The sequence below is a fragment of the Neomonachus schauinslandi genome, chromosome 5 (genome assembly GCF_002201575.2).
Source record: "Neomonachus schauinslandi chromosome 5, ASM220157v2, whole genome shotgun sequence".
NCBI lineage: Eukaryota > Metazoa > Chordata > Mammalia > Carnivora > Phocidae > Neomonachus > Neomonachus schauinslandi.
This window is the reverse complement of record NC_058407.1, coordinates 140062711-140085941: the sequence shown is the minus strand read 5'-3', so window position 1 is coordinate 140085941 and position 23231 is coordinate 140062711. Positions and strand designations below refer to the sequence as shown.

The following is a 23231-nucleotide window of genomic DNA, read 5'->3' as shown; positions in this document are numbered from 1 at the left end:
TCTCTGGGCACTCGCCCCACCTCACTCCACATCTTTGCTGTCTCTCATACCCCCACGCCCTCCATCTCCATGACTCTGCAACTGGCTCAGTTTAGAGTCTTGGGCCTCCTCTTCTCTTGCTACTCTCTCCCCCACACCATCACATGTATCCTTGTGGCTTGAAGACCACCTAATTATGAGAGCTCCCAAATTCAACTCCAGCCCAGACCTGACCCTTGCACTCTAGACTTGAATTCCAACTGGCTACTCAACCGCAGCATGTGGATGGCTGGCAGGCAATGCATGGGTAGAATGTCCAAAACCAAACTCCTGCTCTGCTCTCCAAGCCCCTCCTCAGGCCTGCCCTATCTCGGGGAAATGCAAACTCTATGTATACTATTAGCCCATTATGACACAAGCGAGGCCTCCTTCATTTCTTGCTCTCACACCCCATGTCCAATTAACAAAACCTCATGGTTCTGACCTTGGAAACATCCAGAATCTGACCACTTCTTAACACCTCTGCTGCCACTACCTCAGGCTGAGCCGCCAGCACCTCTGGACTAGTGCAAATGCCTCCTGATGGGTGTCTCTCAATGCCAGTTAGCTCTTGGCACTACTGGGCTCACGATTTCCATGCCCACTGCACTCAGAGAAAACTCCGGGTCCTCATCACGTCCTGCAAAGCTCTGCACGGCCCCTACTGCCTCTTACTGCTCCTGCCCCCAGCCCACTCCATCCCAGTCACGCCACCATCTCTGGTCCTCCAATGCAGGAACCCCATTCCCTGGGCCCTGGATGCCCTTCCCTGCACCACAGCCCTCCTTCCATTCAGGCCTCTGCCCAGTGTCACCTTACCAGAGAGACATGCCCTGACTGATCAAAAGACATCAATCTCCTCCTTCAACCCTGTCACTCTGTTCCCCGAACTGCTTTTTCTTCTTGCCATTATGACCCGATGTATCCAGTTGATTACCACTAGAACGTAAGCTCCCTAAGGGCAGGGGTGTATTGCCCATAATCTGTAACAACACCTGCACATAACAGGCACTCGGTAAATATGTCAAGTGGAAGAGTGAGCACACAGGGGACAAGCCCGTGTGCCTGCGGAATGTGTGCAGGCAGCCTCCTGGAAGCAAACAAGCGGCACGAGGCACAGGGGAGATGTAAGCTGTAGCCTGGGCATTCGTTCTGAGAAAGCTATGCGCATGACCAAGCAGATCGGAAGACGAGGGACCAGATGGTGCTGTCCAGGCATCCCCAGGACTCACGCCAGACTTCTTACTCCTGCCTCGAATGGGTAAGATGGATGGGCAGAAGCTACCTAACCACCCACCCCTGACTATTAAAAAATGTTTGAGGTGGTTTCTCTGCTTCTCTAAGACTACCTTCTATGATTTCAAGGCTCAATCTTCTCTGTGCATCTTGGCCAGCAAACCTGAGTGACCTTAACCTCTGTGGAGTTTGGTCACAAAATCCACTGTTGGCACTAAATAAAGGGATCTTTTGTACAAGAATGTCAGGCTCACGCTCTGCCCCTCTGTAGCCACTAGGGCCATGCTCCAGACACACGTGGCAGATGACCTGATGAGGAGGTCTGGGGTCTGTGGGCACAGCTTGCCAGGGACTGCCACAAAGAAAGCAGACCCAGGGTGATGGACGGGGCAGCCCTGGCAGCAGGGCCCATTCCAGTGAGTTTCCCAGTCAGTATTACCTCAAGGACACTCAAGGCACCAGCAGCCTGATGTCGCAGCCTCCTGCCCAGCCTCTCTGAGGCTCTTGTCTCAAGAGAGCCTCCCTTTCCTGTTTCTTCCCCAGAATGGAACTGAAGAGAGGGCTGGTCTTGGCCTGGGGTTTCCAGGTTCCCTTCTCAGCAGGTTCCCTTCTTTTCCAAGTTATACTTCAAGGTCCTGATAACCTTGGCTCAGCACTCAACCCTCCTCTCCTGCCAGGGACCTTTAGGCAACTGCACCGTTCACTGTAGGCCTGCTGTGCATGGCTCTTGCCCAGCAAGAGGCATCACTGCTGGGGAAGGCTCTCTGGGGGCCCTAAGCTGGCTAACACACACACACACACACACACACACACACACACACACACACACGAGATGAAAAAGAAAACCAACCTGCTTCTTGGAGCTGGAATTCTTGCATTTACCTAAGAGAGCTGGTGCTGCTTCCATCTTTAGAAAGTGAGAATGGAAAGAACAGTGAGAAGGAAAAAAAAGGGGGGGGGGCAAGCATATTCATTTGAAAAGAAAAGAAAAGAGCCATCAACAAGCAGAGAAGAGTCCAGCTCCTTGGGAGGCTGAACTCTGGAGCACACCCAGCAGCGGGCCAGGCTGAGAGGCAGCCCCTCGCATTCAGCTTGTCAGCTCAGCTAGTCTACGAGGCCAGCCTGAGACCGGGAAGAACAGAGCTGCTAAAGGGAGCTGGTCGGGACTCACGTCGTCATCAGAGTCTCCGCCCTGCATTGTGCCCACGATGCGTTTGCCGGGTCTTCCTGAGGAGAACCAAAGCATGAAAAAATTAAGAAAACCTTGTTAAAAAAAAAAAGAAAGAAAAAGCAAGGAATGGCATTCAAGACTTGTTTCCTTTAGAAAATTGGGAAAAACAAGAATCAACTAAGACATTTACTTAAGTCGCATCCAAATAATCAAAACTGCCAACAAACAGTAATGGATTTTCTACATTTCCACTTCGAAAAAAAGGAAAAGGGTAATAAAATATAATCACTACTCAGAAACCAGAAAACTAAATATGCATCCTGTACAAGTTTAAAAAAAAAAAAAAATCACTGAATCCCAGGGTAGTTCTATTTTTACTTTTTGAGGAACCTCCACAGTTATTTACCCCAAAGATACAGATGTAGTGAAAAGAAGGGCCACATACACCCCAATGTTCATAGCAGCAATGTCCACAACAGCCAAACTGTGAAAAGAGCCGACATGCCCTTCAACAGACGAATGGATAAAGAAGAAGTGGTCCTGGGGCACCTGGGTGGCTCAGTCGTTAAGCGTCTGCCTTCGGCTCAGGTCATGGTCCCAGGGTCCTGGGATCGAGCCCCGCATCGGGCTCCCTGCTTGGCGGGAAGCCTGCTTCTCCCTCTCCCATTCCCCCTGCTTGTGTTCCCTCTCTCGCTGTGTCTCTCTCTGTCAAATAAATAAATAAAATCTTTAAAAAAAAAAAAAAAAGAAGAAGAAGAAGTGGTCCATATATACAATGGAATATTACACAGCCATCAAAAAGGACGAATACCCAACTTCTGCATCAACATGGATGGAACTGGAGGAGATTATGCTAAGTGAAATAAGTCAAGCAGAGAAAGTCAATTATCATGTGGTTTCACTTACTTGCGGAACATAAGGAATAGCACAGAGGACTTTAGGAGAAGGGAAAAATGAAGGGGGGGAATCAGAAGGGGATACGACCCATGAGAGACTATGGACTCTGGGAAACAAACTGAGGGTTTTAGAGGGGAGGGGGGTGGGGGGGATGGGTTAGCCCGGTGATGGGTATTAAGGAGGGCACATATTGCATGGAGCACTGGTTATTATCTGCAAACAAAGAATCATGGATCACTACATCAAAAACTAATGATGTACTGTGTGGTGACTAACATAATAAAAAAAAAAATCATCGGATACTGCTCTATCTATGTGGTAGAACAGCTCTAGTATCTGCTGAAAAAAGAAATGCAGTCTCCCTGCATGGACCAATGTTACTTGTATTTGAATCTATGTCTGAGCTCCAAAGAAGAAAACTTTTGAGGCTCACCATTAGTTCATCTTTCAAAACACCCACATTATCTCAGTGATTCTCCACTCTCCTCTGGAAATCAGTTGCCTAGCTGTGACTTCTGCAAACACCCAGGAGCCGTCCTTCCTTGGCGGGAGGCAGACAGTTGCCCTCACACCCGAGGCTGAAAGGAGCACCCAGGACCCAATTCCATGCTGCGCGAGGGGCAAAAGCAGAGAGGGGAGCTCACAGAGGAGCTCACTCAGGACAGGCCTGGGGTGACCACCAAGAGCTAATTATAGACTTCCCTTGGTCAGATAAAATGCAAATGCAAACCTTATGTTGTCTAAAGCCCTTATTTATAGTTCTTAGATTTTACTTCTGGTGGCTGAGCGGTCAGCAGAATTTAGGAGCACCAGTGCCTTTATTAGGTTCTCCTGAGCCAATCACATACCTTTTCAGAGCCTCAGCTCCCATCTATAGAATGGGAGTCATAACCTCTAATCTCTATTTATATCATGAACCTGTTAAAAAATAAAAGGAAAGGGGCGCCTGGGTGGCTCAGTTGGTTAAGTGTCTCTTGATTTCAGCTCAGGTCATGATCTCAGGGTCAGGGGATCGAGCCCCGTGTTGGGTTTCACACCAGTGTGGGGTTTGCTTCAGATTCTCTCTCCCTCTCCCTGTCCCCCATCCCGTGCTCGCTTGCTCTCTAAAATAAATTTTAAAACCTTAAAAAAAAAAAAAGAGCAGTTAGCAGCAAAACTTAATATAAAGTGAAGATAATTTGCCTCTGAAATGTACCATGTATATAAAAATGCAAAATGCTCCAAATATTAACAGATGGTAGACAGATGTTTTAAAGGCAAATATAGAGCAATTTAGTAGTATCTATCAAAACAGAGATTTATATAAACTTTGACCTAAGAATCCCATATCTAATAGTATGAACACTGCAGATAAGCAGAAAGATGTATATACAAGGAAAAGAGGAAAATAAATATATATTTTTTTAAAATATCTTTTAATATGGGAACACCCAAGTAAATCCTGGCTATGGTCATGCTATGGAATACTACACAGCTGTCAAAAAGAACGAAGCAGGGCGCCTGGGTGGCTCAGTTGGTTAAGCGACTGCCTTCGGCTCAGGTCATGATCCTGGAGTCCCTGGATCGAGTCCCACATCGGGCTCCCTGCTTGGCAGGGAGTCTGCTTCTCCCTCTGACCCTCCCCCCTCTCATGTGCTCTCTCTCATTCTCTCTCTCTCAAATAAATAAAATCTTAAAAAAAAAAAAAAAAGAACGCAGCAGATTTCTAGTTTACTGACATGGGAGGAGTTGTTCTAATATATTTAATAATAATTTTTTTTAAAAAAGCAAGTTGCAGAACTATACACAGAGTCTGGTCCCATTTAAGTTAAAAAATGTCTTAGGGGGGTGCATGGGTGGCTCAGATAGTTAAGAGTCTGCCTTTGGCTCAGGTCATGACCCTGGGGTCCTGGGATTAAGCCCCACATCAGGCTTGCTCAGCGGGGAGTCTGTTTCTCCCTCTCCCTCTGCCCCTATCCCCCTGCTCATGCTCTCTTTTTCTGTCTCAAATGAATAAATAAAATCTTAAAAAAAAAAAAGTCTCAGCTGATTTTTGTGTATTTCACGGTATGTGTGTGGAAAGGCAATTTGGAAGGACACATCCCCAAGCCACTGACCAGGACCCCTCTAAGGTGGAAAGTGGGGCATGAAGAAGACCCTCGGGGAACACCCACATTTGCTCCACAGATTTTTTTTGCTTGAGTCTTTAGCAGTGAAAAAGTAGAAACTAAAAGATTTTTTAAATGGCAGAGATGGTTGTCTGAGTCCTTTCTCTGTGCATTAGTTCTCTGATTATAGGGGATGCTACTGCACTGAGAGCAGTGTGAACCCAAAGTGGGTAGAACACAGCTCCGTGGCAGAAGCCGTGTATTCCCGTGGCCTCTGTGAGAAATCCCAGGCCACAAAGAAGAATCAGCTATTCTTGGGACCACAGGTAAGAGTGTTAGCAGCAAAGGTGACCACTGAGCAGTTTAAGAGCTGAATCCTGATACATAGGAGGCCAGTGTTCTGTGACAGGGCACAGCGGGGAGGGCAAGCGAAAGCAGCCGTGGTACCTTGCATGAGCACCTCCATGGCCGTCCGCGGCTTGGACAGCTGCCTCTCCTCCAATTCACTGTCAGATTCGTCATCTTCCTGGATGTCAATGTCCGAGTCATCATTACCTGGGAGAACACAAGTACGCAAAACAAAAGGGCAGCTCCATCATTACCACTAAAACAGCTTCTATCCACAAGGCTCTTGTGCAAAACCATCTACACTTCTCAGCCTTTCTTTTAGTGCATTAGATTTTAAGAGACTCAGGATTCACCTGTAGATACTTAGGAGTTACTGCAGACAATGATATACTGGTTTGTTTTTTTAAACAATCTTCCACAGCAAGACAAAAGTGGATCAGAATATATCAATTAGAAACACTCTGGCAGCTGAAACTAAAAGTTGAATAGCCAGCTGTCAAGGTAGTTCAAAGTTCTTGGTTAGTTGGGGGGGGGGAACCACTCTCTGTTCAGTATTAGGTGATGTTACCCCAACCTGAGCTCTTTGTGGATAACAAAGATGAGGAAGCAGAGCCCCCTGAAAAGGTGAGTGACTGCGCCAAACAAGCCTACAGGGAAGACGGAGACCAGGCCAGGAATGGCCGAGCACGGCTGGCCTGAGAAAGATGGCGACCTAATGAGTGGCAACAAGAGCTGGTACTCAGGATACTGCTTCCGGGAGAGAATTCATCATAGACAAATATAAACAGAGATTGTTCTCAGTGCAACAGCCTTATACATTAATTTCTTAAATACTCTCCTGGAGTCAGGTTGGACATTTCCTACAGTGAATCTATAGAAGGAGAGTTTCCACAGTGGAGAGAAAAAGCTTTCACTGACCAGCCTGATTCCCTGCAACCAGGGAGAGACACTGGTTTTGGAAGGACGGAACTGGAGGAGTTTGCAGTTGCTGTTCTGATCACCGAGTCAGAAGTCAGTTTGGAAGGATAGTAATTGTGCATCTATGAAAAGGCTTCGCTTAGCCCCTGTGATAGGGGGTAATGAAATGGCAGCTGCATCTAGCTGGGCACCAAGGGAAAGTGCTCTGCTTTCTTCACCATGGAGGGAAGAGCTGTGCTCTCCAGCATGGAAGGGCTAACCTTGGAGCCAGGGCAAGTGTGAGGAAGAGCACCCTGCCCGGGCCTCAACACAACCTATCTGAAAACTACCACCTTACAAAAGCCTATACAGAGAATATGGTGAAATATTAATACAAATTCATGACTATAAATTGAAATTACTATTCAACTTTGCTCACTTTCTATTTCATCCAGGAATATTATATTATATCATTACCTCATGCAATATAAATCAAGTATTACAAATTTTAAAATATCAACACGTTTCTCAGGCTCAACATGATTTCTTCTGACAAACTCCAGCCAATACACTAAATTAATGCATGCTGACACTGAAATCACCGAGTTATAGTGATGCATTAAAATTAAGTATGGCAGGGGCACCTGGGTGGCTCAGTCGGTTAAGCGTCTGCCTTCAGCTCAGGTCATGATCCCAGGGTCCTGGGATCGAGCCCCGCATCGGGCTCCCTGCTCAGCAGGGGAGCCTGCTTCTCCCTCTGCCTGCCGCTCCCCCTGCTTGTGTGCTCTCACTCTCTCTCTCCAATAAATAAAGTCAAAGCCGGCGGTGGTGGTATAGTGGTGAGCATAGCTGCCTTCCAATAAATAAAGTCTTAAAAAAATAAAATAAAATAAAATAAAGTATGGCAGACAAGAGCGCCCATAAAATTCAAAGAAGAAAGAATAGTCTTTCCAAAAAATGGTGCTGGAACAACTGGATAGCTACATGCCCAACAATAAGGTTGGACCCCTACCTCACTCCACATGCAAAAATTAACTCAAAATGGATCAGAAATCTAAATAAGAATTGTAACTATAAAAGTCCTGGAAGAAAACCTAGGGATAAATCCTGGTGACCTTAAATTAGGCAGTGGTTTCTTAGATATGACACTAAAAACACAAGTAACAAAAGGACAACTGATAGTGTGGACTTCATTAAAACTTTGTGCAGCAAAAGCCATCACCAAGAAAGTGAAAAGATAGTCCAGAGAATGAGAGAAAATATTTGCAAATCACAAATCACATAAGGATCTAGTATCCAGAATACATATAAGAACTCTTGCAATTCACTAATAAAAAAATAACCCAATTTGAAAATGTCCAAAGGACATGAATAGACATCTCTCCAAAGAAGATCTACATGAATGGCCAATGAGTAAAGAAAAGATGTTCCATTTCATTAGCTATCAGAGGAACTCATATCAAAACCACAAAGAGATATACTTCATACCCACTTAAACAGTTTCTTTGTGTCTCCTTTGAGATCAACACAGTCCAACAGAAATGTAATGCTTGCTGGCAGATGTAATTTAAAATTGTCTAGTAACGGGCGCCTGGGGGGCTCAGTTGGTTGGGCAACTGCCTTCGGCTCAGGTCATGATCCTGGAGTCCCGGGATTGAGTCCCACATCGGGCTCCCTGGTCGGCGGGGAGTCTGCTTCTCCCTCTGACCCTCCCCCCTCTCATGCTCTCTGTCTCTCTCTCTCATTCTCTCTCAAATAAACAAAATCTTTAAAAAAAAATTGTCTAGTAACTACATTAAAGTAAAAAGGAACAGGTAAATAATTTTAGCAATGTTTTACTTAACCCAATATATCTAAAATATCATTTCAATAAGTGAACAATGTAAAATATTAATTAATGAGTAATTTTACTTTTCTATCATACTAAGTCTTCAAAACCTCGTGTATATTTTCCACAAACACCAAACCTCAATTTGGACCAGCCACACCTGAAGTGCTCAAGAGTCACACATGGCTTGTGGCTAGGTACTGGGTGGCACAGTTCTAGACTCTGAGCTTCCTGAGTACCTCATCCATCACTGTGTCCCGAGTACTGGCACGACGCCTGACATGCAGTAGGCATGCAGTAAAATAAGTGTAAATGCAGGAACATCTGCTCTTCACTACACCATAAAAACCACAGCAAGGTTACTAAAGTGCTTTCTAGAAATTTCTGGGTCATTTTATGAATTTACCACCAGCAGTGAGGTTTAAAAGGATGGTGGGAAGATGAAGGCTGCCCTTCTATTACAGAGCATCTGAACAAAATACTTGGCCTTTTTAATCTCTGGGGCCCCTAGGGCATTCTCCTGTCTCTAAGCACTCAGACTTTCTCTCTCTTCTTCAAGTCCCTTCCTCCAAACCCACAAAGCCAATTTGGTGACTTCACCTCCTGCTCAACAGAGAAGACAGGAGCATCAGATGGGAGCCCTCTGGCACATGATCCTTCTTCCAGCTTGTCTGTCCTGCCTGAGTTCAAGTCCTGTATTCACACATTTAGCAAAACTCATCGCCTCACTGGGCTCTGGTTCCCATCCTCTCTTACAGACTCCCAGGACTCTCCTCATCTGGTACCTCCTTTCTCCTCAGATCCACTTACTTAGGCTTTGCTTAAATAGCATCTCCTAATGAGGCCTACGCTGACCCCCTATTTAAAATGCAATTCCATCCCATCCTCCCCATCCCCTTCTCTGCTCTACTTCCCCTCCGCCGCCAACCCCCCTCCCCCAACCAGGGCATTTTTCACCTTCTGCTTACAGCTTGCTTGATGTTTGTCTCCTCACTGGCAAGTAGACTGGTTAAAGCAAAGGTCCCTGTCTTTTGTCCACTAACGAATCCTTTGCACCCAGAAGAGATATTCAACAATGCTTTCTTGCACTTAATCAGCTGCCTGCAGAGTGGTCTAAACACGATGATCTCTTCCACCTCCTGAATTTTGCTCACTCTTGCCCCTAATTCATGTCCATGTCCTATTAGGTTTTTCTGTTCAGAGAAGTCTTTCAGAAAGTCTTCCTTTTTATATCTGCCCCCAATCCCAATTCTCTGGTCAATGTTCCCACATATATAGCAAAGAAAGACAGAACACCTTAAGAACTTCAGGGTAAACAGAACTGAGAATGGTCCTTCATATTTTCCTAACTTCTTTGCCCACCCCAAGCTAATTAAGTGCTATCCTTTATTCAGTTGGTTTAAATTGGAAATTATTTTTCCAAAAAAAGGAAATCAGAGATGCTCCTATGAATGCTTGTCCTTCAAGAGATCCCAAACCTATGGATAACAAAATTAAAGTGTGAGTTCAGAAAACTAAATCAAGATCAGTGAGAAAGGTCTTACATGCTGGCCCGGGAACAGAGCAGGGTACAGCCAACCAATCAGGGCTCTTACCTGTGCCGGGCCTCTCAGGAGGGGATAAACTCCATGCAGACTTATCACTTAGGGCTGCTTCAGGCTCTCCTGGCTGACCTGGAACCATAAAGGTGAGGGGCTGCTTTGGCTAGAGAGGCCCTTGGAATTCCCTAAACTTGCCCCTAAAGGATTTTCTAGCAGTCCCTATTCTCCTTCCAGAGTTTCCTGAGATTTAGGAGAGAGAGGCATAGAACAAGTACAAAAGGAGACAGAGAGCTCACGCACAAGCCTGAAGTTCCAGGTAAAGTATCCTCAAGCACAAGAGAATAAAATATTTCATCATAAAAAAGAGAGCAATAAGCAAGAGAAGGAGGCACCCTGAGACACGCAGCACGAGGAATACATCATGAAGACCATGCGCTGCTACGGCTCCCGAGCCTGACCTGACACCTCAGTGAAGTTCGAGGAGAAGCTCGCTAACCAGCGACGGAGAACAGTCCTCCCCAGCATGGAGCTCCTATATATAGGTAACCCCCATTTCCCTACAGACAACAGCCTCACTGAACCATCTTGGATTACTGGGGGACCTCTGACGGGTAGGTAGGTAGGGGGACCCATTCACATGCACAGCATTACGACACTTGCTTTCTATCAGTCTGCCCTAATGTAAGGAACCCTACAGACCTCCAAGACCCAGTTTTCTTTCATAGTTACATATTATACGCAATTCAAACTAACAGTATCATTTAAACAGGAAATCATTTCTTATCATTGACAAGAAAACCAAAGTGCTTTAAATGTTATGTAATTTGAACCAGCCTCTTAAGCTCTTGCATGAATTAAAATGGTACCTGATACAAAACTTGTGAGAAAACTGCCTTTTGAAAATAAATAAAATAGACACAAAGATTTTTCAAGGCTACTGCCACCCGCCCAGAGGAAACAGCCCCATCTGTGAGCGTGGCCTTACTTCCACTCCGGAGCAGGCGCTTCTCTTCCTCCTTCAGCTTGTTCTGCATCAGGCGCAGAGTGTTTTCAGCTTCCTATGGGACAGCAAACACAAGACTCAGAAGAGAGGACCCTTTTTTGGACTGTTTTGTTCTTCTTTAGAATTTGGGTAAGTAGGGCTAAGTCTGTACTGCAGAACCAGCGAAGATCTAAACAGCACGAAGAGAACGAACACCGCCTGAGCAAGGAGCAGGGCCGGACCCCAGGGCCCCCGCTCTCCACCAGCAGGAGCAGCCCAGACACAGGAAGGCAGCCAGAAGCGGTGCAGATGGCCCTCTGAGCCCTGCAGAGAACGGAACAACGCGGTGACAGGCCATCACATGCGATCACGTGTGCCGCTATGGGATGTCAACACAGGAACAAATCCATCAACTACGGGCCTCCTGCTCCTAAAGACTAAAGCCCTGCACAATTCCAGCCCCAAAAGATGCTAAATGGTGAGACTGATCAGGATGAAAGGAGAAAGAAAGAAATACTAGTCTAACTCCTAGGGGGACAAAAGCTAATGCTTCAGCTGGGTTACAAAATGTGGCCCTGATTACCATCAAAAGAGAGAATGGGAGAGGAGACTGACCTTTAAAATTTTGCTATTGTTCTAAACATTAAAAAGAGAGCACTGTTTCATGCATGAGATAGCCCTAGGGGCCAGGTGCTATAAGCATAGAGAAGAGAGGAGAGCACAGGAGAAAGGAGCCAAGTAGCTGCTGAAGGATGGAAGAACGCGCATCCCGAGGCAAGTTCTCTGGCACACTCTGTGCTCGTAGCGGCCGCCCCACATGATAGCACGAAATGCTCATTTTACCTTCACTGGCCCTTTTCTGTTCTTTCCCAGATACCCAACTTTTAAAATGTCCTGAACTCCAGGCTCCTTTCGCTGCCCTCAAAACATGCCTGTCCTGGACCCTGTTGCTCTGCAGCCTGCCCCTAACCTAGAGCAATGGTGGCAATGGGCTCCTTGTTGAGAGAAACTCGTCCACAGGAGTGCAGCAGTTACCCCCAGCCAGGCCTCCTGTACCCCAGAACAGCTTCACCTCATTCAAACACCCAGGTTTGTAGGAAGGCTACCATAATCTTTATACCAAAAGCTGTTGAGGACAGTGTGAGAAAGGGAGACTGTAGACCAATTTCATCGTGAACACAGATTCCAAACGACCATTCTTGGGTTAAGCAGAAATATCCCCAAGGGATTAGGGCAATTCAAAAAGTGATAATACGGGCGCCTGGGTGGCTCAGTCGTTAAGCGTCTGCCTTCGGCTCAGGTCATGATCCCAGGGTCCTGGGATCGAGCCTCGCATCGGGCTCCCTGCTTCACGGGACGCCTGCTTCTCTCTCTCCCACTCCCCCTGCTTGTGTTCCCTCTCTTGCTGTCTTTCTCTCTGCCAAATAAATAAAAAAAATCTTAAAAACAAAAACAAAAAACTGGTTTGGATGATTCAATTAACAAGGGTCCCTGAAAATCTTTCACTAAACTGACCAAGCAAATTTTTAGATCTTTACCCAAGATCAGTTACCTCCTCTTGGGACTCAGTGCAAATTAAAATGCACTTAAAAATTATGAAGAATTTCAAGCCAGTGATAGCACAGCATTGAAGCAAGCGCCGGCCCTTCTGAGTCTTGTGCAATGACACAGGTCACGTGTCGGTCCTGTCCGCAGTCCTAACCGACCAAACCCACCAGAGAGCTGACAACCCTGGAGGCCAGGCTACACTGACAGCAAAACAAAAGAATTCCATGAGCAATCCTCAGACTTGATCAGGGAGAAAAAACATTCACAGATTTTTTTTTTCTACAATGATATTTACAAACTGACACGTCAACAAGTACAAACTAACCCAGCAGAAGGAATAGTCTGTACAGAGATGTGGGCTAAGTACTTACCTCAAACCTCTCTTGCTCCATCCTATGATGGTCCTCAAGCTGCTGTTCCAGATAAGCCAGATTTCGAAATTTCTCTAGATAAATGTCATACTGCTTTTGCAACTCCTCCTCGATCTTCTCATATTCATCCATAAACGCTGGCCTGAAACAACCGAATGAAATAAAAAGTGAAAGATTAATCAACATACAGAAGTTTGAACTAGTACTCTGAGTTCCAGGTCCCATCATGGTTTGCTGTGGAAAGCCTTTAGCTGGAGACGGTTCTTCAACTTGCAGCTGCTTAAAGTTAATTTGCCTTTTCTCCTCCCTCCCCTTGAAAGGAACATACTTATTTTTTTTTAATCAAAAGCTCTTAGGGGCACCTGGGTGCCCCTAAGGCTCAGTGTCTGCCTTCCACTTGGGTCATGATCCCAGAGTCCTGGGATCGAGCCCTGTGTCGGGCTCCCTGCTCAGCGGGAAGCCTGCTTCTCCCTCTCCCTCTGCCTGCCGTTCCCCCTGCTTGTGCACACGCTCTCTCTCTCTCTCAAATAAATAAAATCTAAAAAAAAAAAAAAAAATCAAAAGCTCTTTGTAAATCTGAAATAATCCCCAAAGTATGAAGACTAGGGTAAAAATTATTCATAATCCAGGGCGCCTGGGTGGCTCAGTTGGTTAAGCGACTGCCTTCGGCTCAGGTCATGATCCCGGGGTCCTGGGATCGAGTCCCGTGTAAGGCTCCCCACTCAGTGGGGAGCCTGCTTCTCCCTCTGATCCTCCCCTCTCTCGTGCTCTCGTGCTCTCTCGTTCTCTCTCTCTCAAATAATCTTTAAAAAAAATTACTCATAATCCTATCACCATATATAAGCACTTAATATTTGATAAGCATCCTTCCAGACTTTCTATGCATGGACACATATAGGAATGTATTTTTAAGCATCATTAAGTATATTACCTTCAATGAAGTTCTGCAGTCTTTTTTTCTTACTCAACATGCCCTGGATTTTAATAAAGACTTAAAAAGTAATCATGCATCATATACACCTCACAAAATCAAGAAGTTAAATATATGCATTATCTTAGTTGAGCATAATATTCTGCTGTCTGAATGCTCCAAAATGTATTCAGTCCCCAAAAAAGGGAAACATAGGTTGCTACAAATTAAAGCTAAATTTTTTTAAAAGACTTTATTATTATTATTATTTTTTGAGAGAGTGCGCACAGGGAGGGGCAGAAGGAGAGGAGGAGAGAGAATCCTTAAGCAGACTCCTGCTGAGTGGGGAGCCTGATGTGGGGCTGGCTCTATCTCATGACTCTGAGATCATGACCTGAGCTGAAACCAAGAGTCCAATGCTTAACTGACTGAGCCACCCATGTGCCCCTAAATCTAAGTTTTTAACAATATAAAATCTAAAACCAAAACCATAACACAAAAACCTGTTTCAACTGGTTTGCTGAATCTATTCTTTTCTCTTATTTTTGATCTTAAAGGGAAAACACTCTTCTTTTAAAAATATAAACAGATACACTCAGAAATAATAAAAAAATCTTTGGGACTAGAGCAAAACACAGAAACTTTTCTATTGAAAGGCCATGAAGCTTAACAAAAATGAATTTATGCCCAAGAGGCAGAATTGTTTAATGAGACACATTTATCAGGTGGCCCAGATTCCAAAGGTGGAAGGGTCGTGGGCCTGCCTGTGGCTGGTGCTCCCTGGGTTACTCATGTCCCCAGGGCCTCCTTCCCACAGATGTCAGGACAGTAGCCAGGGTGTGGCCCAGTCACCAGTATCTCCAAAAAGTACGACATTTAGACAGATGCGGCAGCTACACAGATGGAGTGGAGAGAGAAAAATAAAGGGAGAATGAAAAGGATGAGTAGTGGTGCAGGAGAAAAAATGACAAAGAGACGGAGCAAGAGAAGGAGGGTGTACAACGGAGAGAACAGTTCCAAGAAAATGTGAGGAACCCACTTGAAAGGCTCTGAAGACGGAAGGTATTGTGCACCACCATTATCCATTCATATTCCCTGGAAAAAGGTACTTTCAGAGAGGGAAAGTCAAAAGAAAGATGAATTACTGGTGAAAAATTATGAAGATCTAAAATCTACTCAAACCAAGAAATGGGAGTATGCTTCTGTTTCCACCTCAAGCCTTGCATAACTTTCACCATCTGGATTCACTTACTCTGCCCTGCATTCCAAGAAGCTATAAAAGCCTGAAGGGAGGTTTGAGAATTGAGCAGTTTCCCAAGCATACTGAAAGCAGTAAAGACAATGAGTTTGAAAAAAACAAAAGACAATGAGTTTGGCAGAGCATTTGTTAGAATGCGCGTGGCCCGCGCACTTTCAGTCCAGATGGCCTTACACCTGAGAGGCTACCACCACTGACCACATGTCCTCACCCTGCTTGAACTTCTGAAGACAACTTTCTACCCACTCTTCAGGTGTTCGGATCTACCTGACACTCTGCAGAGTCTGGAGCCGCTTCTGATTTCGTTCCAGTTCTAATTTCCTCTTCTCAATTTTGGCTTCTAAATTAGCTTCGTCAGAGGCCACGTTATTGAGCAGATCTTTAGTCTTCTGCACCTGCGCCTGCATTGAACAGGAAATGAATGAGACAATGTGCCAGTAAGGAACTCCCACCTGACTCTCGGAAGAGAGGAATTCCACAGCTCCTCAGGCACAGCGACATCATGCTACATAAAAGCAAAAGTAGACGCACAGAGCAAACCCTCCCCCAAGCCATCACTCAGTTAGCCAACTATTTCCAGATGGGAGGTCACATAGGCCCAGAAAAAATGATCATCCTTTTTCCATGAGAAGAGGGTGTTTGTGCCCAGGAAAACAAATGAAGATGGAAAGAACAGTGTCCTGAGCAGAGGGGAGCAGGCCCAGACCTCTTGTGCAGCTCACTCGCTCACACTGCTTCCATAACACTCTCGATGGTCAGTCTGCCTTTATTCGTATTGTTCAGCTCACTCCCCTAGTTACAAATATCTGCCTCACAGAATATACGCACCCATACGTATGGCTTTATTTAGAAGGGGACAAAAAGAAGTATTAGGCGGTCCCAGCCCTCTTCCACTGCCTGCTGGGACTGAGAGAGAAGGTGCTTTTCCCTCCCATTGGCAAGTACAACTACGGACTAAAGCAGAGAAACCATTCTGTGAAGTCAGCGAGCAAAGGGCTCCGTTAGTGCACCCAGCTTTTGGAGGGAGCCTGTGCAGCAGGGGCAGAGAAAGAAAGTGAAGGGGAAGAAAGATCATGGACAAAACCCCCACAAGAGCACGTTCATCTGACAAGGGGTAATCAGAATGAACGCACGGTCTTCACACTTGTCTTGTCTGGAAAGCTGGCCAGGTCGGGCCTGTGGCTCAGTGGTGATTTGCCTTTTTTTTTTTTTGGAACGGAGCCAGCTGAGTGTGTGACTGCCTTCCAAGTTCTGACGTCCCAACTCAGCTCCTGATGCCTGACATAGGTTCTCCCCACCAGTACTTTGGCACAAGGTGTCATGCCCCACGAAGGCTCAGTGACGGTTTACCTACAGGTCTCTGAGACGCTATGGGGTCCACAAAAAAATCATCGAAGGAGCCCAGACACTCTCTGTGACAGTCAAAGACAGTGTATATTTGGAAGCAACCACTTCCATTGTTTATTTATGGTTGAGTTTTTTTCAACTAAGTACACTAATCATTTCCAAGATGTTATCATGAAAATAATCTTATCACTATCCATTTGCTACAAGTGCTTTAAAAACCCCACATGAGACATGAGTTTACTCTCACAGGAAGACAAGGTGAGTTTCTGAACAAACAACTCACGTTGATGGCAACTATTTCTCTGAACAAGTCAGATTAAACCTAGTGAATTTATCTGACTTCAAAAATAAAAGCAATTTGTTAAAGGTATGTGCTCCTCAATATGAAATATCAGTGGGGCGCCTGGGTGGCTCAGTCGGTTAAGCGTCTGACTCTTGGTTTTCGCTCAGGTCATGATCTTGGGGTCGTGGGATCAAGCCCCGAGTTGGGCTCTGTGCTCAGCAGGGAGTCTGCTTGAGAGTCTCTCTCGCTTTGCCTCTCCCCAATGCATGCATGAGCCCACACGCTCTAATAGATAATCTTTAAAAAAAAAAAAAAAGTTAAAAAACAATTATCAGTGTGATAAACACAATTTTCCCTAGCTTTCTGAAACAAATGGCCTATATATCATAACCCCTTTTAAGTATCCATACTGTTGCTTTGGTTTTGTTTTTAGAATTATCAAATATCACAGAGATTTTGCAACAACAGATATATTAAAAGGTGTTCACCAACTATGTTGTACACCTGAAACTAATGTAACATTGTGTGTCAGCTATATTTCAAAAAAAAAAAAAAAAAGGAAATAATAGGGCTCCCGGGTGGCTCAGTCAATTAAGCATCTGCCTTCGGCTCAGGTCATGATGTCAAGGTCCTGGGATCAAGTCCCTCATTGGGCTCCCTGCTCAAAGGCGGGTCTGCTTCTCCCTCTGCACGCGCACTCTCCCTCTCTCGCAAAACTAATCTTTTAAAAAAGGGGAAATAATAAATAAATAATACATGCATGCATGCATGCATACATACATACATACAGGGAGTCACCAAGAAATGAATGGTGCCCTCATTTCACTATTCTAATATATACTTAGTGCTAAAGACACATTCATGCCATGTTAACTTGATCCAGCCAGAACACTGAAAAGCACAAGAGCATCAGCAGATAAAAGAGTTTTAAATTGAAAAACAATCACAAACTTACAAACAGCTGGATTAGAACATAAAGCATTTTTTCCCTAACTTAGGTCAGAGTGGGTTGCTCATCTGAGGTCCCATCACCTCTAAATATTTGTGTTTATTTTCTATGAATAAGGACTCTCTCCTTCACAACCATGACACAATCACTGAAACATGAAATAAACACAGATGCACTATCAACAATCTACTCCTCAGACCCGCTCAGATTTCCCCACTTGTCCCTGTGGAGTCTGTAACATCAGGCGGAGTTCACCCTGGCATTCAATAATTAATCACCTGATTAAGCGGTTGTCTGCCAGGATTCTCATGTGAAGTCACTCTTTTCTCCTTTGTAATTACTAAGTACTTTTGGGCGGAGCTACTTTGAAACTATGTGACATACCTTCTCTTCACCAGCTTTCAGTATGTTCACTTTTATTTCAGTAAGAACTCATGGTCTCCCATTTCATTCAATGGTCTATAACCCATTACACTAATTTATTTATTTTGAAGCGTAACTGTCCCTGGTTTGACCAGGGGAAGCCCACTCAGGCTGGCATCTGTTTTGCAAGGGATTTTGACAGACCCCTTTCATTCTCTGGGCATTTCCTTGCTCTCCAGCCCAAGAGGATCTTGTACTTTCCTGTCCCAGCTCTGGACTCAGACACTTCTCCCCAAGAGTCCTGGTTCCTTTTAGTGGAGAATGCCATTTAGAAGCCAAGATCTGGGTGCTAGGTGTGCTCAGAGCTAGGAAATGTATGAATGTGTATGTGGGTGTACATGCGCATGTACATAAATATATGACATACACTCATGTATGAAAACATGCATGCACAGCAGAAGTATTCCTAGAGCTAGCTAGCTACCTACCTACCTCTCTATCCAATGAAAACCATGCATTTAACCATCACCTCCAATTTCAGGGTTCATTCTAAGTTTCTTTTTCATATCTGCAACTCTCTTTTCCAACAGTGAGAAACTTCGCTTCCGTTATCTTTAACATATTTACCTATGTGATCAGTCTGCCTGTATGTAACAGACCTCCCATCTCAGCTGCCCTGCCCTCCTCACCTGCTGAGGCTGAACCCTGGTGCTGGGTCGCCCAGGGAGTAGTACTGTTTTATGACAAGGATATTATAAAAACCTATCCATCTTAGAATTTACAACTCTCAGCAAATCCTTGTTTTATGCTACTCCTACTTTACATAAGGCTCTCCTGTCTGTGTCTACTGAATAAAATGAATCCCTAATAACGACTGAATACCTACCATGTGCCAGAGACTATGTACAACATGCACTGTCATAATGAATGTACATAAGGACCCTATGGGGCAGACACTGCCATTCTCCCCATTTTACAGTTGAAGAAAGTGAGGCACAGGGAGGTTAAGTAACTTGCCTAAGATCACACAGTGGGATTCAAACATAAGCAGTGTGAGTCTGGAGTCTCCCTCACTACTGCCCTCCAAATGAATGTGTCAGATGAGATGAGCAAATAATTGATTGTGGGTAAGCAATAAAGGATGGCACTCTGTTCATCACAGCACTAGTTAGAAATCTCTGTGCCCAGGGGCACCTGGGTGTCGCAGTTGGTTAAAGTGTCCGACTCTTGGTTTCAGCTCAGGTCGAGCTCGGCATCAGGGTCTGCTCTCAGCGAGGAGTCTGCCTGAGATTCTCTCTCCCTGTCCCTCTCCCTCTGTCCCTCCCCCAGCTCATATGCTCTCTCTGAAATAAATCTTGACAGAGAGAGAGAAATCTCTGTGCCCAGGTTTCAGCACCAAAAAACCCCAAAAAACAAAAAACAAACTCTGAAAATCACTTAAATGCCCAGCAGTGAGGAAGTTGTTAAAGTGTGAAGAGTCCATTAAATAGAGCATTACTTATGAAAAGTACTGAAGAATTTAAGCAAATTATTAAATTATTTTTTTTTTTTTTTTTTAAAGATTTTATTTATTTATTTGAGCCAGAGAGAATGAGAGAGAGAGAGAGAGAGAGAGCACATGAGAGGGGGGAGGGTCGGAGGGAGAAGCAGGCTCTCCGCCGAGCAGGGAGCCCGATGCGGGACTCGATCCCGGGACTCCAGGATCATGACCTGAGCCGAAAGCAGTCGCTTAACCAACTGAGCCACCCAGGCGCCCGCAAATTATTAAATTATTAAAACTGACAAATTTTTAGGGAGAAGTTGTTCATACTTATAACAAAGGGAAAAAAATAAAAGTAAGTAACCTAGGTATCCTAGAATGTCTTCTGCATCTTCCATTTCCCCATGATCATATACCTTCTCTGTCACTAGGCCTAGGATTGTTCTTTTTTTTTTTTCTTTTTTTTTTTATTTATTTGAGAGAGAGAATGAGATAGAGAGCATGAGAGGGGGGAGGGTCAGAGAGAGAGGCAGACTCCCTGCTGAGCAGGGAGCCTGACGCGGGACTCGATCCCGGGACTCCAGGATCATGACCTGAGCCGAAGGCAGTCGCTTAACCAACTGAGCCACCCAGGCGCCCAGGATTGTTCTGTCTTAAGAAGGCAGGGAATAAATCAGTATTTTCAAGTCCTAGGCACAAAAACATTAAATAAAAGCAAATAAATCTTACCAAAATATCTTTTATTGCAATTCTCATCACTTTTTCTGTCTCATTTATTTCCAGAGGTCTGGCAATTGCTTCTGTTCTCAGTTCCTATGAGAAACAATGAAATGAAATTACATGTACTTTCAGAAAAGATATTCTCAAAACCAGTCCCCAAATCTGGATATGGCTTATAGACTAGTTCTCGAAAGTTCCATTACACGGTGGATCTCTGATGCAAAACCACTTCTTCCAGCCCCTCTTCCAAACGTCTTTCTTTTTTTTAAGTATTCTCTACACCCAACGTGGGGCCTGAACTCACAACCCATGATCAAGAGTCATATGCTCCACCAACTGAGCCAGCCAGGCCTCAGTTGGTAATCCTACCACCAACTTGGCCTCCCTCTGGTGCCCTGGGCCTTCCCCAGCTACAGGCCCCACATTCCCACAACATAAGGGGCAAAACTGAGCTTACCCCCGTCATCTTTTCTCCCAAATTTGCTTCTTTACCTACATTCGTTCAGGTGAACCCGAAACCAAGTGCAGCTCAACCTGCTGTCTGAAACCCCTCCCAGCCCCTATCATCTTTCCTATGATTAATTTCCTCTAAGTTGCCTTTCACTGCCAACTGTAACCAATGAGAGGAGTCACCTTGGCCCTGCCCCTAGCATTAACCATTAACCAATCAAGGGAGGCATTTGTGCCTATCACACCAGTGCTAGGAACTTCTGAGACATGGGATTTCAACACCAATGCAGTTATGAGGTTCCTGCAGCACTTTCCCAAACTGTCTCGGGCTTCCTTTATTTCAGCACTGGTAGAAAACTATGGAGGGCAGGGATCATGACCTACACAGAGCACAGTGCCTTGCCTGTCTGTGGTTGGAGCTAGTCCTCAAGAAATGTTTGTTGAGTGTATGAAAAACCAATACTGGATAGAGAATCTTCCTCAGATCACAGCTGTATACAGAATTTGAGTAGTTGGCTCCCATGGCAACACTTCGGCCACGGATTCTTTCAATTCATTACAGGATGGTGCCAAGAGTCCCCAGTGGAATCCTGGCTGAAGTCTCACAATGAAGCCACTCTGTGGCAATTATCAAGTAACCAGCTCTTGATAGGTCTGTCTCCAGGTCTGCTAGACATGTGTGTAGACACGGGCACAAACAGCACTATAAAGAGAAAACACAGAAATCCTGGAGCTGCCTTGTTAGTTATCTAAATTAGCTATTAGATAGGAGTGGCAGTTTTGTTCTGTCAACTGCCCTTTACCAGGTGGCGATCGCTAGGTTAATATATCAATGATGGTGAGCTGGCACTCCAGTCCCCTGCTTCCAGTCTGCTCCTGGGGCAGAAATGAAAAGCCAGAGGAAAAATACCATTACACTACAGCAGTGATGCCAGAACACAGGCCAGGCAGTGAGAGAGAGGTCATGGCCGACATACCTGACTGCAATAAAACGAATTAAGTGCATTTAATTTAAAAACACTAGAAGTGAGCATGTATGCTTCAAATGCCATAAATCCTTACAGGTAAGAATTAAACAGTACTCCATTTCTTCTTAAACCAGTGGGTCCCAAACTCTGCCGCACATTAGAATCACTTGGAGATCCTTAAAAGCTCAACGCCTGGAGGGTGCCTCGGGCGTGCAGTTGGTTAAGCGACCAACTCTTGGTTTCAGCTCAGGTCATGATCTCAGGGTTGTGAAATCAAGCCTCACATTGGGCTCTACACTCAGCGTGGAGTCTGCTTGATATTCTCTCTCCCTCTCCCTCTGACCCTCCTGCTTGCGCATCTCTCTCTCTCAAATAAATAAATAAATCTTAGGGGGGAAAAAAAAAGGCTGGATGCCTGGCTCTCACCCCCAGACATTCTGATTCACTGGTATGGGGGACAACCTAGACATGAGGTGATTTAAAAGGACTACAGGAGCTCTATAGGGGTTTTAGGAGCCATACTCTTATTAAACAGCTCGGTAAACATAGTAGATGAAGCATTCTTCTTAGTTGGCATTGGCTAGAACAAGGATTGCAAATAAATTTTAACAGTGACACCAACTTCAGCTGAGGAATAGTGACAGCCCTCGTTGGGCTGTCCACCTCTGCTGCACATTAGAATCACTCCAATGCCCAGGTCTACTCCAAACCAGTGACATCAGCATGGAAGCCAGGTATCAGTAGTTTTTACAGGTCCCCACAGGATTCCACGTGGGAGGAAGGTTTGGGAACCAGGGGCTCAGAAGAGCACTTTTTTTTTTTTTTTTAAGATTTTATTTATTTATTTGAGAGAGAGAATGAGAGAGAGAGAGCACATGACGGGGGGAGGGTCAGAGGGAGAAGCAGACCCCCTGCTGAGCAAGGAGCCCGATATGGGACTCGATCCCGGGACTCCAGAATCATGACCTGAGCCGAAGGCAGTCGCTTAACCAACTGAGCCACCCAGGCGCCCCAGAAGAGCACTTTGTAGACAGGAATGCTGAGTTCCCCAGGAAAAACACCATGACCAGGAAAGTCTGCCATGGGCACAAGGAGGAAAGTTCCAGCAACATGCTACATAATTGCCATTCCTGAACTAGAAGTTAAAGCTATTAAGAACAGACCAGGGCCACTAGAAGCAGGACTAGCAGCTAATGCTATTACCACCCTGCAGATTATCTCATTTAATCAGATATAGTGTGACGAAATGAGAAGGCCAGGAGAAAGCAGAATCGGAAAGAAAACCTTGAAAAATGCTTAGCCGGGGAAGTATTTAAGTATTTGAACATGGCTCACCCTCAACTCTACCTCCTTGCCCAGCAGGTCATACAGAGATGCTCCTTTGGAGGTGATTTCAGAAGCAAGCTGCCTGGCTGCTTTCAAATCTGCAATCTGGAGGGAAAATATCAAAACCAGAAACTTCAGTGACAGGTTTTTTGGTTTTTGTTTTTTTAAAGATTTTATTTATTTATTTGACAGAGAGATACAGCGAGAGAGGGAACACAAGCAGGGGGAGCATGAGAGGGAGAAGCAGGCTTCC

The 23231-nt window shown here is 45.1% G+C and overlaps 1 protein-coding gene across 3 annotated transcripts in view; it reads right to left on the bottom strand.

Moving 5' to 3' along the window:
- The window catches only part of CLUAP1 (clusterin associated protein 1), a 33387-nt gene that overhangs the window by 1983 nt on the left and 8173 nt on the right, over positions 1–23231 (bottom strand). The window contains exons 5-12 of one of the 3 annotated variants that reach the window (XM_044915592.1): positions 22988–23083; positions 20244–20327; positions 15360–15493; positions 12925–13066; positions 11009–11081; positions 10078–10155; positions 5857–5964; positions 2426–2481 (exon numbers count right to left, since the gene is read on the bottom strand). In XM_044915592.1, coding sequence (XP_044771527.1) covers positions 2426–2481; positions 5857–5964; positions 10078–10155; positions 11009–11081; positions 12925–13066; positions 15360–15493; positions 20244–20327; positions 22988–23083 — 771 coding nt within the window. Of the gene's footprint in view, positions 1–2104; positions 2162–2425; positions 2482–5856; positions 5965–10077; positions 10156–11008; positions 11082–12924; positions 13067–15359; positions 15494–20243; positions 20328–22987; positions 23084–23231 lie in introns of all 3 variants that reach the window. The other 2 variants (XM_044915593.1, XM_021698078.1) reach the window with 2 other exon arrangements.